The 15,937-nt window shown below is 46.0% G+C and overlaps 5 protein-coding genes across 5 annotated transcripts; 4 read left to right on the top strand and 1 right to left on the bottom strand.

The window, feature by feature from the left end:
- Nucleotides 1-1,563: 1,563 nt before the first annotated feature.
- Nucleotides 1,564-3,286, top strand: V1513DRAFT_459801 (major facilitator superfamily domain-containing protein; the record flags this gene model as incomplete). The annotated part of the gene is made up of 6 exons (XM_066899790.1): nucleotides 1,564-1,601; nucleotides 1,643-1,873; nucleotides 1,933-1,937; nucleotides 2,023-2,869; nucleotides 2,894-3,078; nucleotides 3,129-3,286. The coding sequence occupies 6 exons, from the start codon at nucleotides 1,564-1,566 to the stop codon at nucleotides 3,284-3,286; spliced, it is 1,464 nt and encodes a 487-aa protein (XP_066752116.1).
- Nucleotides 3,287-5,482: 2,196 nt separating this feature from the next.
- V1513DRAFT_449343 (uncharacterized protein) lies at nucleotides 5,483-6,693 on the top strand. The gene is made up of 2 exons (XM_066898661.1): nucleotides 5,483-6,358; nucleotides 6,412-6,693. The coding sequence occupies exon 1, from the start codon at nucleotides 5,494-5,496 to the stop codon at nucleotides 6,208-6,210; it is 717 nt and encodes a 238-aa protein (XP_066752117.1). The 5' UTR covers nucleotides 5,483-5,493; the 3' UTR covers nucleotides 6,211-6,358; nucleotides 6,412-6,693.
- Nucleotides 6,694-8,337: 1,644 nt separating this feature from the next.
- Nucleotides 8,338-9,604, top strand: V1513DRAFT_178237 (uncharacterized protein). Its single transcript, XM_066894280.1, has 2 exons — nucleotides 8,338-8,770; nucleotides 8,826-9,604. Exons 1-2 carry the CDS (start codon nucleotides 8,662-8,664, stop codon nucleotides 9,440-9,442), a joined length of 726 nt encoding a protein of 241 aa, XP_066752118.1. The 5' UTR covers nucleotides 8,338-8,661; the 3' UTR covers nucleotides 9,443-9,604.
- Nucleotides 9,521-11,716, bottom strand: V1513DRAFT_449351 (eukaryotic membrane protein family-domain-containing protein). Its single transcript, XM_066898662.1, has 3 exons — nucleotides 11,350-11,716; nucleotides 11,030-11,305; nucleotides 9,521-10,972 (listed from the first exon to the last, which is right to left on the bottom strand). Exons 1-3 carry the CDS (start codon nucleotides 11,623-11,625, stop codon nucleotides 9,767-9,769), a joined length of 1,758 nt encoding a protein of 585 aa, XP_066752119.1. The 5' UTR covers nucleotides 11,626-11,716; the 3' UTR covers nucleotides 9,521-9,766.
- Nucleotides 11,717-13,278: 1,562 nt separating this feature from the next.
- On the top strand, nucleotides 13,279-15,920 carry V1513DRAFT_449354 (aconitase family-domain-containing protein). The gene is made up of 2 exons (XM_066898663.1): nucleotides 13,279-13,575; nucleotides 13,644-15,920. Exons 1-2 carry the CDS (start codon nucleotides 13,390-13,392, stop codon nucleotides 15,765-15,767), a joined length of 2,310 nt encoding a protein of 769 aa, XP_066752120.1. The 5' UTR covers nucleotides 13,279-13,389; the 3' UTR covers nucleotides 15,768-15,920.
- Nucleotides 15,921-15,937: the final 17 nt, after the last annotated feature.

Consider the following 15,937-nt stretch of genomic DNA (forward strand, 5'->3'; position numbering starts at 1 on the left):
CTGGACTTCGCGTAGCTGGTCGGGTCGGAATGTAAGCCGAATTTCATCTTCACTGGTAGCCTGACTAGCCTCAGTAGCCTGCCAAGTAATGAGGTGAAAGTTGGAGTGTGAGTTCAACTCCACGTCACTTGTGACCTGGTCAGACAAACTTGACCGCGCTTCGGATTCTGAGCGAGTCGACTCGATCCACTCGAGAGGTCTTTGCCATCACCGCAACACGAGTGCTGAATTGCCAGTTTACAAGTAAATTTTCTTACAAGTGGTCTGCATAACGTAACAGCATATTGTAAATTGGAACTTGGGTTGGAGCTCACTTGACTTGAATCAACACAAGCCAGCGTTGGCCTTCATTTGACTTTACTTGGGATTCAGAGCCAGTAATATTTCTTGACTTGGGTACCAAGTCGAGTGAACCCAAGTGTTCACATCTCTACAGCGATATTACAACTCGCAACGTCGATGTTGAACAGCAGCCTGTTGGACTCGGTCGACGGATCAGTAAGCTACTTCAAACGATGTCGCATGCTACGACTTACGAGCCGGATATCGGCAAAAGGCGATGAAAATCAGACGGAGGTCGCAGGCAGAGAAAAAATCTACAACTCTGCGTTACCGGAAATCATAACATGGCAGAATCTCTGTCGTTCTCATTAACATCCTATTGGGGGCATCAATAATAAGGTTGACTTTTTGCGTCTTTATCAAAACGCACGAGAAGAGGCACTGTCTTTAGAACCGTTAGGTTAGTTCCTTATGATCCAGCTGAGGTAGTAAGTAACTTGTCACTGATTCTTCATACACCCACTCCGCAGAGTAGTCAACCACAATCCCCAGAGACATGGGTGGCTAAAACTCCAAAGACAATAATCCAATTGCAGCGTCAGGCAGACAAGATTGAAAAATTTTGGGACGTCGCAGCGTAAGTCCCGGAAGTCTAACAGAGATGGCCATAGATCAGACAGAAAAGTGCACCCAGTAGGCACTATACCAGCTGCCATCTTAAATGATGATATTACATGACCGCCGTTAGCTACTATATGTAAAATTCAGATTTCGTGTAGGAGTGATCCGCTACTCGGGGACGATCTCGATCGCGGGTAAGCGATTCGCACTAAGGGACGATCGGCGATTGCCGAACGAGTTCACTGTATTGGCTATGGCCTGGTGCTTGAGTCGGTTCAGGTTCAGAAAACACAGCTTTGTTAATATTGAGAGACATTGGCTGAACCCTGAGATCGAACCAGCCATGCAACTCGGGAATACGGGGCGCGTGAAGTGCTTTGATCCTCAGCCAGAGACCGATTTCACTCCCGCCATGACGATTACAAATTCATTCATTGTTAGACAGCGTTGGCATGATGATATCTGTATACAACTTCTCTTAATGATGCAAATTATCATCTTGCAGGAGACTACAAGTGCGGAGTGGCGCATTCTAAAGTAAAGTCGTCATCTGCACCTCTGACCAGAGCTCGCTTTGACCACTTCTTCAAGCCGTCTTGACTCTTAATTACTAGAGCTCAAATCTGAAATCCGTGTCATACTCTGAATTCCTACTGCGAAATGTTTTCGCGGCAAGCAGCGTCTTCATCGACGTTGGCGTCCACACCAACGGAGTCGATCAGTTCTCGGGGTCTCGGAGTGATTTAGCGGCGAACGACACATGTGGCAATAAACGAATACTGCGTTCTTCAGATGCTTCGGCGACTCCAAATCCGGACAGCGTGGTGAACAAGGAAAATGGAAATTCAAAGACGGAGGAATCGAATGTAGTTGGATGGAACGGTCCGAATGACCCTGCTAACCCCTTGAACTTCGGTATTTTCAGAAAATGGGTCGCTGCCCTTATTTGCAGCGCGGGAGCCCTGTGCGTGTATGTTGGAATGCGGGTTCAACGGACGTTGGGACCATAATGCTAATTTCGATTCACAGGGCTTGTTCTAGTTCGATATATACTGCGACATACGTCGGTCTGGAAAGAGACTGATGTGAAAGAGATTACTGCGATTACAGGACTCTCAGTATTTGTGTTTGGGATGGGAGCTGGCCCCATGCTGTACGCGCCTCTGTCTGAATTCTACGGCCGTCGAATCATTTACATACTATCATTCACGTTCTACCTTGCATTTCAATTTCCTGTCGGATTTGGCAAGAATATCACGTCTGTGTTGGTTAATCGACTATTGTCTGGATTAGCAGGAAGCGCCTTCATGTCAGTTGCCGGTGGTACTGTGAGCGAATTATTCTCCAAAGAGGAGCTAAGCAAGCCGATGATGATTTTCACCGCGGCGCCGTTTTTGGGACCTTGCCTGGGACCTTTATTTGGTAATTTCATCACACACAAACTTGAATGGCGATGGGTTATATACGTAATGATGATATGGACCGGGGCCATGCTTTGTCTTATTTTATTGTTTGTTCCTGAGACGTATGCGCCTGTCCTTCTCCGATGGAAAGCGCAAAAACTCCGCAAACAAACAGGCAACAAAGAACTACATGCGCCCATCGAGAAAATCGAGCGATCAGTTATCAGGACTGTTGTCATTAGCTGCCAGCGCCCGTTTCAGTTGTTATTTTTGGAGCCAATGGTTTTCTGCTTATGTCTCTTCTCGGCGATTCTTCTTGGAATCATGTATCTTTTCTTCGAAGCGTTCCCAATGGTTTTCGAAAATAATCATGGATTTGAGAAACAACACGTCGGCTTAACCTTTATGGGTATGCTCATAGGTATCATTTCCGGTGTTCTAACAGAGCCATTCTGGAGGTCGACATACCATAGACTGTCTCTCAGATACGGCGGCGCTAGGCCGGAATTTAGATTGCCACAAGCCATGGCTGGCGCTGTATTTACTCCTATAGGCATTTTTTGGTTCGCATTCACCACATATAAAAGTGTACATTACATTGTTCCAATTATCGCTGGTGTGCCCTTCGGATTCGGAATGCTTTTGGTGTTTTCGGGCGTTTCACGTACCTTGTTGACGCGTACAGACCATATGCGGCATCTGCTTTGGCAGCAAACGGGTTTTTGCGGAGTTCCTTTGCAGCCGCGTTTCCTCTTGTCTCTGTCCCCAGTAAGTGCGCGTTTCCCCTATTACTAATTGCTGAGCAATGCTAAAAAGGTATAGTGTACGATAACCTTGGGTACGCCTGGGCTTCAGCATTACTAGGTTTCCTGTGCTTAGGATGTATGCCATTCCCATTTTTGTTCTACAAATTCGGACCGTATTTGCGGAAACGAAGTCAATATGCTTGGACCAACCAGGAAGAAGAGAGGAGAGAATAACAGCCGGAAAAGTCGCCACCCGGCGAAATCTAGTGATTAACACACAGACGGAAGATAGATATTCCGAGAAGGGACCAGAATATTAAATATGGTCATTGTTATTGTCGTTTGGGAGTTACTTCATATTGCATTATTGTTGCTTAGCATCTTGATATACTGGTTACATGGTGAAGGTTCTTGGGACAACGGTTTATATAATTTCATTCTGATGTATATACTATAGACTATTACCGCTTAATAGTTGGCATAAATCGTTTATTTTCTTCGCAACTCGAAACAAGAGCTCTAATTGGCCATGTTAATCTGTCAGTGTAGCCGTCAGTGGCATGTAAACCAATATTCAACGATGTTCAACAATTTGGCACCGATGCAGAGGATTACCAGCTGGCATTGGAATAATTCGGCGGTCAGGTCACGAGATGGGATCGAATTCAAGAATCGTAAAAAATACAATGGCCAAGTAGTGCAGCGGAAGGAGATTCTGCCGAAACGTCGGCGATGAGGATGATCCCATGAATTAAAGTTGATTGTGACTATGAAGAAACCCTAGAAAAAAGCAAGTCTCGTCAACTTCTCAACCAGGAAATTTTTCATTTAATAATCCGCGCCAGAACTTAAAATCTCACTTTTTTAGGGCTTTAGCAGAACTAACAAAAGTTAAAATCCTACTATTAAAAACTTTCTAACACGTAAAACACCTCGGGGTATTCACTAGTTAGAGCAAAAGTCATGGGATAATATTATTTGGACGTGATATTTCAATCAGTACTGGTGAACTATATCTCAACTGTTACTGGCTTACCTGAAGCATTCTTACCGAGGCTATATCGACTAATTAGTGTTAACCTTACTTCTTGCTTTAAATCGCATGCTAGCTGTCCCGAGCGAAATTGAGATGTCAATAATGGCTCCGATTCAGATTCACGATTTTGTTTGACGATCGTGTCCAGCTGACATTTTCTCTAGTTCTATCAAACGCTGTGATGAAAGAAGACCATCACTCGGCCGAGTGACCTCGCGTGCTCTACCATGAGCAGAATAGACATCAGAAGGAGGTCAGGTCCTCGTGTCTGATGCACGTGTTTGGGGTTCCGGTCCGCTTCGATTCCATGTTCTGAGCTAGGAAATCAATGAAGTCATACCGTTAACATTTTCTGTACTGTTGTTTTGTTGTTTCCCAACGCATTGCTCATTCACGATGTCACGTTTTCTTTGAGGTATTCCTACTGCAAATCATCTCGAAGAGACAAGCTAGCTCATATAGTGGCAGCAAATTAATATTAGGATTTTCACAGCTTCGGAGCGGAATTAAACTGCTGAAGTTAGCCCTCATGTCAAATGGGTGCGGTGTCGAATTGGTTTGAGCATAGATATAAGTGTGGGGGAGTGGTGGTTGGGCTCGCAGGAAACTCGCACGAAGCTCGCACAACTATTCGCACGAGAAACTGACTCGAAGAGGTAAGACGTTGTTCAGGGATATCTACCGACGTTGGTGTAAGGGTGAAAGGTAAAAGCCGCGTGGATTTAAAGCGGGGCGGGGGCGACCCATGCAAAAAGCATGATGCACCTACGACTCAACGCAGGTTCGTTTTCGTTGGTTTTGAACGCGGCGGACCTTTTTGCGGAAGCGACAGTATGTAGCTCAATACAGAGTGTCCTGGTTGGGTAATATGGTCGTTCCGCCACGTGCACACAGTTGCGAATGCCGCGTGGAAAAGTGAGATTTTAGTCTTCGGGATGGCGAACCTCGGCGAGTTACCATTTATTGATGATGTTTCATGGTACATTCAGTCGTCGGCACTCTTTGTCGCCACGCGTACCAACTGTAGTCTCTGCAGACATACTTTTCGGTGGCCAGAGTCATGGCTAGTCCCGCAGACTATCCAGATTATAAGTGAATTAGCATCCCCCGTCTTGACATGATCTTCTCATTATCATACCGACCGTCTCTTCTCGCCTTTCTGCTGAATCCGAAGTTTGATCCCCGAACATCGATCATGCCGTCGAACTACAGCACACAACCTACCTACTCTGGAAGGCGTCGAGACAGGCACACATCTGTTCGAAAAAGAGTGGATAGAGAACCTCGATCGCGGTCAGGTATGTGCGCTTTTAGTCTCCTCTTGCTCGAAGCAATGCTAATAACCTTAGGATGTATTACTTGCCGTCTTCGACATAAACGATGTGATCAGCGAACGCCCACATGCATGAACTGTGAACGCCTTGACATTCATTGCAAGGGTTATGTGTCTATCCTGCGCTGGCAGGATCGTACGATGCAAATCGCGCCGGTGGCGGAGACGAAGTACCGCAGCCTGAGATATGTCAATATCCAGAGTGAGCATTACCGTGATTACAGCGATGAGATTGATACTCTCCTGGAACTCTATGCGCCGTTTGACGTTCTCACCGACAGCATGGAGCTGATACGACCACCATTAGATATCGCTGCCTCTGAGTCAGATGGCTTTTCGACTTCCTCTGATTCAACGTCATCGACACCTCTTCCGCACACACCTTTCGGACCACCCTATTCGGATCCTGTTCTCATGACAGTAGAGGACTACCGGACAATGCAGACTTTGTCTAGTGCTGCGGTTCGGAGCAGGATGACCAAAACCTTCGCGCTTCCAAGCAGTACTCTGCCGACCGTACCTAGCAGTCCGGTCAGCGACGATGGATACTCGCCCTGTACATCCGGCTCGTTTTCATCACCGCTTTGGGAGAACCAGCATTTGTACACGAGTCAACCGGAATCTCTCGACACAGTGTTCCGGGGAATTGGGCTCCCAGACACTTACTTGGATTTCAGCGAGATCGTACCTCAAAAGACGCATTCGCATGATCTCTACGGACTTGAGCGTACATTACCTCGCGACTTTGGTTCAGGTGGTCATCTGGTTGACGTATTCTATGGTGATTAACCATGGCTTCTCACTGGCCTTCTTGTATGCCAATAATGTTACAAGGCTGCCTGAGTGTAATATTTGGAGATTTTTCACATGTAATCTTCTCATATTAATCTGTTGACATAAACACAAAACCTATCCAAATGCAGCTCGACAGTACTATCTGCGGACCAGTATGAGCCAGCAAATAAGACATCAGTACTGTACCACACGTACGATGAGTATTTTGCGCGTCCAGGTAGATTCCGAATTGATTTCACGACTGCGGTGGCCCATGCAACAAATGATCCCGTACGGAAATAAAATATTGCGAGATACATTAACAGCCGCATCTAGTCTGGCGTGGCGGGGGTTTCCCTCGGAAAGAAATTCACATAAATCAGCGACGGTTATGGACCAAGAGACGATTATGCTAGAGCGCTTCGTTTTTCAATGCGGGACTGACGAGCAACTCAGTAAACCTTAACCAGTTTATAGATTAATCATCTAAGAAATGTGGATTAATCATCTAAAAAAATAAATAAAATATTCAAAAAATCACCATATATGACTAAACAGTAATTCATACGAGAAGCAAATGATAATTGTTCTATTTTAGTAGGGACCGCCAGTCAAGCTTAAGGCAAAAAGAAAACTGCATAATGCGATAATTATCCGAATCAGATCAGATAATTCACGCAGGAATGGGGTCCACATGTTTAGAAAGACCTCGTGGAGCCGTGATCCGTTGACCTAATGACGAATCCGAACACCATTTTGACTCAAAAAAGCAAAATTGCGAGGTAAACCCTACATAATTAAGTTAGGTTTGGTCCGGATAAATCACCAGCCGCCTGAATAAGAAACCTTCGTCACAACGTCGTCTCGTTTCACAAATATGTGAGTTGCTCTCCAGCAAAAAACTTGCATTAGTCCTTCACACATGACCAATATTTTTCCTCGGCATTTCAGTTTTCTTTTTGGTTAACTTTTAACTGTTCATGATGATCAGCGATTTTATTTTTAAATATTTGCAAGTTTCAGATTCTATCACCACACGAAATGCATTAGGCGCCACGTGAGCGATCCCAGTTCCCACGTGCTCGCTGATTTACGTTTTTCCTATATCCACTCTCACCTGCGGGAATTCCTCGGCTATTAGGAAATTTAAATTTTGGTCGACGACTGAGGGATGTTAGCATTGTATCGCAGAATCTAATTTTGCGAGCCTTATGCGAGTCGATCGGGGAATGGCTAAAAGAGGGATGATAGGAACGATGATATACTACACAGCACTCACTCAACGGTGGCGAGAATTCTTTTGTACAAATTGGCTATGCTGTGCAGTTCGCTTAATGGATGTGAATCAAAGCAGAAAGTGGGCGACTGTGGGTCGAATGTATTTACTCAGACTGGGAAGAGCGGATTGAGCTTCTTGTCGGATTATCAACTACCGAAGCGAAGCCACAGTTTCAGTCATAACAATCTCAATAGAATATTCCATCGAATGTGATGTAAGTCGCCACGAGGACGGACGAGTCCGTAGCAAAAAAAAGTGATCGCAAATTTACTGGCGTTGGTCGTTTAGTTGCTCACGTGGCATTGGTGGCAAGTCCAAGAAGTTTGCAACGGTTCGCCCCGCCAACAACAGGATTCACTGGAACTTAAGGGGCGTCCCTGCAGAACGCGGGCCATTCGGGGCGAATTGAGACCTGGCTCCCCTCCCCCCCTCCCCCGGGAAGATGTGGCCATCCAGGCGCACAAATGATGTTCACAATTTGTTGAAGTGACAATGTTAACTTGGGCCACTAAAGAGTCAGTGCAGGATGGCACACACATGATATTTGCATTCGTTGAACTTACTCAAATTACTATTGGACTGTCCAGAGAATTTAAGTTGCGCACCAGCCCGGGGAGCCCCACTGCTTGACCCCATTCAGCCCAACACAGATCAATTTCGTGAAGATATTGAGTTCACCGCAAGATGGCATCGTAATTTGGGAAAAATAGGAGAATACATGGAACGCCACCGGACGGCATCTCAGCTTAATTTTACTCGTGCACGTGGCAAAGTCAACTTTCAGTTCCTGGCGCGAGGAGTTCCTCAGAAGATATCTATTTTTCAAGTTCTCTGTTTGCAGGGAATTGCAATTATATTGGCTACTATATTTGTGATCGTAGTATTATTGAAGTCAAATAATGGTTTGATGTGACAGTTTTAATAAATAATAGAGGGTTCTGTGCAGAAACCGGCAAAATATATCCAGTTGACTATACTTTCATCAATCTAAATCCACATGTGCTATTCTCATCGCTGTCACCGTCCGCACTCACGGGCCACACAGGCGCACATAGCTTGCATTAGCCTGAACGATGCCTTATAAATTCTCAGCGATTCCCGGCAATTTTTTGTCGTTTTCACACGCAAGGTTCGGCTAGTTCGCTGTCATTTCATTTCGGTTCTCCGCGTTCCCCACAATATAATGAATGGACATGACTTGGAGTATGTCTTCACCAGCACCGGTCAGCGAGTCCCGAGGAGGTAGCGACTCTACTCGTCGCCGGAGATTTGATCGTCAGCCTCGGTCCAGGACCGGTAATAACCCATATTAGCCCCAGTTTGGTGGGGTATGCGCTGACTGAAATATTAGGCTGTATAACTTGCAGAGCAAGGCATAAACGTTGCGACGAACGGATGCCGACCTGTCAGAATTGCGAGACTTTAAATATCCGATGTGAGGGCTACAATGCTCAGCTTCGATGGCAGGAGAAATATATGCGGATGGCAGATATTCCTGATACCTCATATAGTAGCCTGCGTTATATTAACCTCAGTCGCGAGCGTTTTAGTGAAGAGATGGAGCGACTGATGGAAGAATTCTCGCCATACGATGTTGATCATCGAAATGACTGTCTCCGACATAGAGTTAAAGCTGAAATTGCCGACCAGGATCACATGGCATTTATGTATACTCCAGCCGTATTTTCATCCCACGGCGATCTCGACTCACATAACTTTCCGCAATACAACTTATTGCACAATGACAACCTATATTCAAATAGCTTACCTCCGAAGCTGCCGGCCACTCCCGATATGTTTACCTTATTATCTCACCGACCAATATCAGAAGCTGAGGAGAGTAGTTATTTATATATCAGCCCGTCCAACGTGCCCTTGACTAGCGAGTTTGTTTATACGCCCGCCACTTTACTACCTAGTTCTTCAATTGAGATGATATCATCACTGGAGCCACAGCTATTTTATTGAGCTTTTGGGAGTTGTTTAGATATGGTGTCATCGGTGTTAAAATAGAATAGACATTATGCGGTTTATTGTAAAGTATTACTCTGTGTTAATTAGAATTAGATAGATAGTTTTTGTACATTTTGTTTCTCTTGCTTACAAAAAAAATGCGACCATTTTAACCATTACACCGTAATCGCCACCTCACCAGAACTTTAATAATACAGTTTCTTACGAAACAATTCAAATAGTCTTACAATTTCTCCAAGCAATCATACCCATTTCATAGGACAACGAGACAATTCGTCCATCCAAAAGCCAAGCCAATTCATATCAAATTCACATAAGCTACCAAATTCGTTTAGCAACCATCTTAAACCGTTCTACCTCTTGCAAGTCAACGTATTTCTTCTTATTCGTTTGCTGCTTTTCTACCTCGTCCTTGTCTTCCTCATCCAATTTATTAACTTCTTCCCGAATTCCGTCACTCATGTCAATTAGACCCCACGCCCCACCTTTTCTTTCGCCCTTCACCCTTTCATCTGCAAACGGCTTTCGGCTACCAGAAGAGACTGAATTTTGCCGCGCTTTGGCGTCTTTAAATTGCTGAATATCGAGCCGATGATAGCAGTACTCCAATAGCACGGTTCCAAGGACAAGTCTCAATAGTACGAACATCGCAAAAATAGCTAACAGGATGCCCAAATATAAGGAGATCTCTATAGTGGACATCATATATGACGTAGCGTACTCAAGGACCAAAGCGCTCGCACTTTTATTGCCACCATATCCCGTGGCGCGTGGACTTGCCAGTTCGTTGCCGTCATCATAGCCAGATACAAATGCGGCAACAGTGCGCGTGGGGATTTGGAAAGAGTGACTAGATATGATCAACTGTGCCGTCTGAGTTGTCGATTTGACGAATACGCATACGAGGGGGATAAGCGGGACGCCGATACGCTTCGTCAAATTGGTTTGTCCCGAAAGTCCGTTTCGCAAAAGATCACGACAAAACACGTCAAGGAATCGATTGTATACTTTCGGCTTTAATTTGTTGAATTTGGCGATGTAAGAGTGTTTCAGCCAGTCCACGCATACCTCGCTTCCTAAAACAACAATTGCTGGGCCACAAAAAGCGCCGAGAATGGTGTTCATACCTTTCCATGATTGTGGAATGATACCTGCCGATGAAGCTGATATTTCCACAATATTTCGAAGGCCAATAATTAGAAGCATGACCCACAACTGAAAGCGTTCCGAGATGTCCGCACACGTCAGCTGAAATAAATTCTCACGCTCGAACTTCTTGAAAACGGTGGACTTGATTTCGCCAAACTGATTAGAGAGAAGGAGTGTGAGCAGAGCGTTAGAGTATGAGTTCACTGCAACGTTGAGAGTGATCATTTGGCAGAATAATGCTGCGGCATGAAGGAGGTTATAAAATATGGAAACAATAATAAACAAATATAGACGGATCGGTCTCTGGAGAGTGTTATTAGAGAAAAGCACCTCCGTAATATCTTGGCCTAGACTGCAGAATAGCTTGTCGCCGATCTACGGATTGTTAGATCAGTTTTAGGATCAAGGCCAATAAAAAAAAGCCACGCGTACCTCTAAAACGTTGAACATGACATACAGCTTGACGGCTGATTGGCCACGGATATTGTGATACAATATACTTGCATTAAGACCTGATAAAAGGTAGACTGTAACAACCAATATTACACCCTTGACAATGTCAACCTTTTGAGATTGTTGTAGGAAGATTTTTTTGTTAAACAAGAACGATGTGAGTAACCGATATGTAGCACGAACAAACCGCAACGGAAGAATCGTAAAAGAGTATAGGAATGAATCCAGACACGTCAGGAAACCGAACAATAGCACCTGTCACCATTAGCTTGCATACGGAACCCGTCAGACCAACGCACCTTCTCCAGCGAAAACGGAACCAGAAGAAAGCTGACGATTTGATCCAAATCTGATTCTTCTAGCGTCGAAATTTCACCACTACTAGATGATATTTCGCTTTTGAAATTAGCCCATAATGTGTTCCACATCCCTCTGTTCCTTGGCCGCCGGGTTGACGACCATCCGTTGGATCGGTGACCGTCTCCAGACGCCGGAGTTCGATGCTGCAAGGTTCCTGAATCTGTAGGTGAGGACGTAGATGGACTTTCCGACATTAAATTTATGTCGGAAGACATCTTGTGATCTTCTATACGGCAGATCTCAGAACAGTCCGGGGAAACTCCGCGAGACCTGCTACAGAGTTGATCTCGTCGCCGTGAAAACACAGATCAATTGAGGGTACGAATGGCCGTGTGACTAGCTATGGCAATAGTACTAAAATTTGGTTTTTCTAGCCCCAGACTACTGTTGCTCAAAATTCGTTGGTCACAACCCTGGTCACAGTCACAACTTTGATGATTGCACCTATCCATCTCAACGCACATAAGTTACTAGCAATCGATTATAGCTCATGCATGACATTGGTTTTCCAAACTAATCAATGATACAGAGAACCAATGATATTTCCTTATCTCCTTAGTCTAACTGCTTCCGGGTGAGCGATATCAAGACCTGTCAACTGAAGCCGTCAGTGTCCCTAGATTCAGGTAGTTCGAGGAACAAAGCGTAGCTGATCGCAGCGGTATTGCCCTTTGAGATTCACCAATTGACCGAAATTCAATGCCTGGTCGCGTTTCGTAGCGGACTATGGCTCACAGAATATTTCTACTGGCTTCAGTTCACCTACTTCAACCAGGTGAAGCGAGACAATCGGCATCTTCCCCTATTCGAACTCCGAATGTTGAGGATACTACGGTCATCACTGCGGATACTTATGGTATCGAGGACCAATGTCAAGAGCATTGCAGATACTATCAAAAACTTTTCCTCAGCAAGCCTCCCGACACATCCATATCTTCCCTTTCGTTAAACATCCTCACCATGTGAGAACAACAGTGAGACATAGTTTTAGTTTTGTTCAGACCTTAGAACTTCGTGTGTTCGACCAATACTTGTAACTTGGAGCGATTGGTGCGGCTCACTTCGCTGGAGGAAATCACCCCTAACCCGAAGTTGTGGGATTTATGTCTTTGCCTACTGATGGATGTTGATTTTGAAACCCGAGTGTTCTCACCAGGAATAATATGGCGCTGTTTTGAAGAGTAACTCGACTGTATATAAAGAGGCACTTGTATTTAACGGCCACCAAACCCCTTATTTTGAACATTACGAACAAAATGCCGAGATCTGGTGGTTCCATCCTGCATGTATAAAGCCAGATTGCAGGGCGACAAGCCTCAGCGCACATCAATTCGCCCAGGAAGCCGAATATTGTGATCGCATATGTATAGGTCTCCTAACGAGAATCTATACGAAAGTCTAGTGAAAGGTCTCAGTGTGACTAATGGAAGCAGCAATTTGTGTAGATCTCGGTCGGTTGCAAAAAGTCACTGTCGCCGATGTCGGACGAGACACCCACAGCGAGACCGGCGTGGTTTTATTAGGCTCTGGGATAGTTCTCCGATATCGCTCCCAATTGAGTTGTAAATGCAAAAGCAAACATGCATTGTGCCCTAAACTCAAAGGTTTAAGCTGTTATTGCCAAGATCGCTCTGCGATTGGGCCTCTGGTAATAATAGCAGGTGTGCCCGTAAAATATCAAAGACACACTTGAGATTCAACTGTACTACTAGCAAAAATATTTTCTGTGAACGGTCGATAACAACAGCGGGCATACGCCCACACCATATGGCTAACTTTTCTTTAAGTTAGCAGTTAGGGTTACAAAAATATTAATCCCCACGGTAACTCTTCGCATATCTGTGCAAAATTGAAATTTGCCATGCACCTAATTGATAACTTGCCTCCCGCGCTGGTGATGACCGGCCGATGAATTTATATCGCCATCAGTCCCCTCTTTCTCGACATCAACAACTCCAAACTCCATCAGCCAGATCACAATGCCGTCAACAGTTGAGGGACCACGAACATTGTACGACAAGATATTTGATAGTCATGTTGTAAAGTCCGAGAATGGCACATATTTGCTCTATATCGATCGCCACCTCGTTCACGAGGTTACCTCGCCTCAGGCCTTCGAGGGCCTTACGAATGCAGGTCGAAAAGTCCGAAGAGTGGATTGCACTGTACGTCGCAAATATCACTGGTATCCCTGGAACTAAGGGCTATGGGAATTCTATGCTAACGGTCGTAGCTCGCAACTGTAGACCACAACATCCCGACCACATCTCGCAAAACCTACAAGAATTTGAGCACCTTTATCGAGCAGGAAGATTCTCGTCTCCAGTGCACAACACTCGAGGAAAATGTCAAGAACTTTGGTCTTCGTTACTTTGGCCTTGACGATGCTCGTCAAGGAATTGTTCACATCATTGGCCCGGAACAGGGTTTCACTCTACCCGGAACCACTATTGTCTGTGGTGATTCGCACACCTCCACCCATGGTGCCTTTGGTGCTCTCGCCTTCGGTATCGGTACTTCTGAGGTCGAGCATGTCCTTGCTACTCAGACCATCATCCAGAACAAGTCCAAAAACATGCGAATTTACGTCAGCGGCAAGCTCCGCCCGGGCATCACGTCCAAGGATCTGATCCTCCACATTATTGGCCAGATTGGTACTGCAGGTGGAACTGGTTGCGTCATTGAATTTGCCGGCGAAGCTATCCTGGAGCTTTCCATGGATGCTCGGATGTCAATGTGTAATATGTCCATCGAAGGCGGTGCTCGTGCTGGTATCATTGCTCCCGATGCCACTACCTTCGCGTACCTCAAAGGCCGACCTTTGGCTCCCAAGGGAGAACTCTGGAACAAGGCTCTCACGTACTGGAAGACACTCCACTCTGATCCGGGAGCCAAGTTCGACTACGATATCACTATTAAGGCCGAGGACGTGGTCCCCACTGTCACTTGGGGTAATTCGCCCCAGGACGCGCTTCCTGTTACTAGCAAGGTCCCCGATCCAGCTGACTATCCCGACAATCCAGCCAAGCAAGCTGCGATCACTCGTGCTCTCAGTTACATGGGTTTGACGGCGAACATGCCAATACAGAGTATACAGATTGACAAGGCTTTCATTGGCTCCTGCACGAACGCTCGTATCGAGGATTTGCGGGCCGCGGCGAATGTTGTCAAGGGCAAGCACATAGCTGCCAACGTCAAGCGTGCCATGATCGTTCCTGGTTCTGGTCTTGTCAAGTTGCAAGCTGAGCACGAGGGTCTCGACAAGTTGTTCCTTGAGGCGGGATTCGAATGGCGTGAGGCAGGTTGCTCCATGTGCCTTGGTATGAACCCTGATATCTTGTCACCGCAGGAGCGTTGTGCGTCGACGTCGAACCGAAATTTCGAAGGTCGTCAGGGTGCGGGTGGTCGTACTCACCTCATGAGTCCGGCGATGGCGGCTGCGGCAGCTATTACTGGCCACATCACCGACATCCGAGAATATTATAAGGACGAGAAGAAGGCGGCCATCGAGATTTTGGTCCCGTCGTCTGCTTCAGCATCCGAAGTCAGCGAGTCTGAGTTTGATTACAGTGAAACCTCAGACTCTGATGTCCCCGAGGAGACTGAGGCTGCCGCTGGGTCAACTACAAATACTACTGCGGCGTCGGGAGCTGCATCTTCTAGCACTGGTATCCCCAAGTTCACGGTGCTGACCGGATATGGGGCTCCTCTCCACCGATCAAATGTAGACACGGACGCCATCATCCCGAAGCAATTCTTGAAGACCATCAAGCGTACCGGTCTCAGCACTGGTCTCTTCTACGCCGACCGCTTCGATTCTGTAACTGGTGCAGAGAAGGCCGACTTTATCCTCAACCAAGGCGTTTACCGACAAGCCAAGATTTTGGTTGTGTCGGGTCCCAACTTTGGGTGCGGTTCGTCGCGTGAGCATGCTCCTTGGGCTCTAGCTGATTTCGGCATCATGTGCGTGATTGCGCAGTCGTTCGGTGACATCTTCTTCAACAACTCGTTCAAGAACGGTTTGCTGCCGTTGATTATCGATGGTGAGACTATCAAGGAGAAGATCATGCCGGTCGCGGAGGCTGGCAAACCTATTACTGTCGACTTGGTCAAGGAGGAGGTCCGAAATGGTGAAACCGACGAAGTTCTGGCCACCTTCCATGTCGATGAGTTCCGTAGACATTGTTTGATTAATGGTCTCGATGATATCGGGTTGACTTTACAGAGCGAGGATTCGATTGCTGCATATGAGGAGTACCGCAAGAAGACGTTCCCATGGTTGGAGGGCGGTTCGTCCCTCGTCCGACCGATCATTCAGGGCAAGATCCCGGGAGTTCCGAATGCTGTTGAGTGGTAGAGTGTCTGTGACGAGTGTAGTCTGTACGTGTATGGAGTAGAAAAACGTAGGGATTTTGGTTGTTGAAAATTGTTTTATGCTTTATTTATTGATACAGGTGCATTGGTGGAATGTGGATATATAGTGTTAAATATTAAATATGGTTTAACTATACTTTCGCTTTTCAGGCT

This window comes from Lipomyces chichibuensis (genome assembly GCF_038497645.1).
Source record: "Lipomyces chichibuensis strain CBS 12929 unplaced genomic scaffold V1513scaffold_30, whole genome shotgun sequence".
Lineage (NCBI taxonomy): Eukaryota > Fungi > Ascomycota > Lipomycetes > Lipomycetales > Lipomycetaceae > Lipomyces > Lipomyces chichibuensis.

Excerpts from the sequence above, each read along its gene's own strand:
- V1513DRAFT_449343 (XM_066898661.1), top strand. The coding sequence starts at position 5,494 with ATGAACTGTGAACGCCTTGACATTCATTGCAAGGGTTATGTGTCTATC.
- V1513DRAFT_178237 (XM_066894280.1), top strand. The coding sequence starts at position 8,662 with ATGGACATGACTTGGAGTATGTCTTCACCAGCACCGGTCAGCGAGTCC. Across the intron at positions 8,771-8,825 it reads TCAGCCTCGGTCCAGGACCG|GCTGTATAACTTGCAGAGCA; the intron begins GTAATAACCCAT and ends CTGAAATATTAG.
- V1513DRAFT_449351 (XM_066898662.1), bottom strand. The coding sequence starts at position 11,625 with ATGTCTTCCGACATAAATTTAATGTCGGAAAGTCCATCTACGTCCTCA. Across the intron at positions 11,306-11,349 it reads TTCCGTTTTCGCTGGAGAAG|GTGCTATTGTTCGGTTTCCT; the intron begins GTGCGTTGGTCT and ends TAATGGTGACAG. Across the intron at positions 10,973-11,029 it reads TCATGTTCAACGTTTTAGAG|ATCGGCGACAAGCTATTCTG; the intron begins GTACGCGTGGCT and ends AACAATCCGTAG.
- V1513DRAFT_449354 (XM_066898663.1), top strand. The coding sequence starts at position 13,390 with ATGCCGTCAACAGTTGAGGGACCACGAACATTGTACGACAAGATATTT. Across the intron at positions 13,576-13,643 it reads TCCGAAGAGTGGATTGCACT|CTCGCAACTGTAGACCACAA; the intron begins GTACGTCGCAAA and ends TAACGGTCGTAG.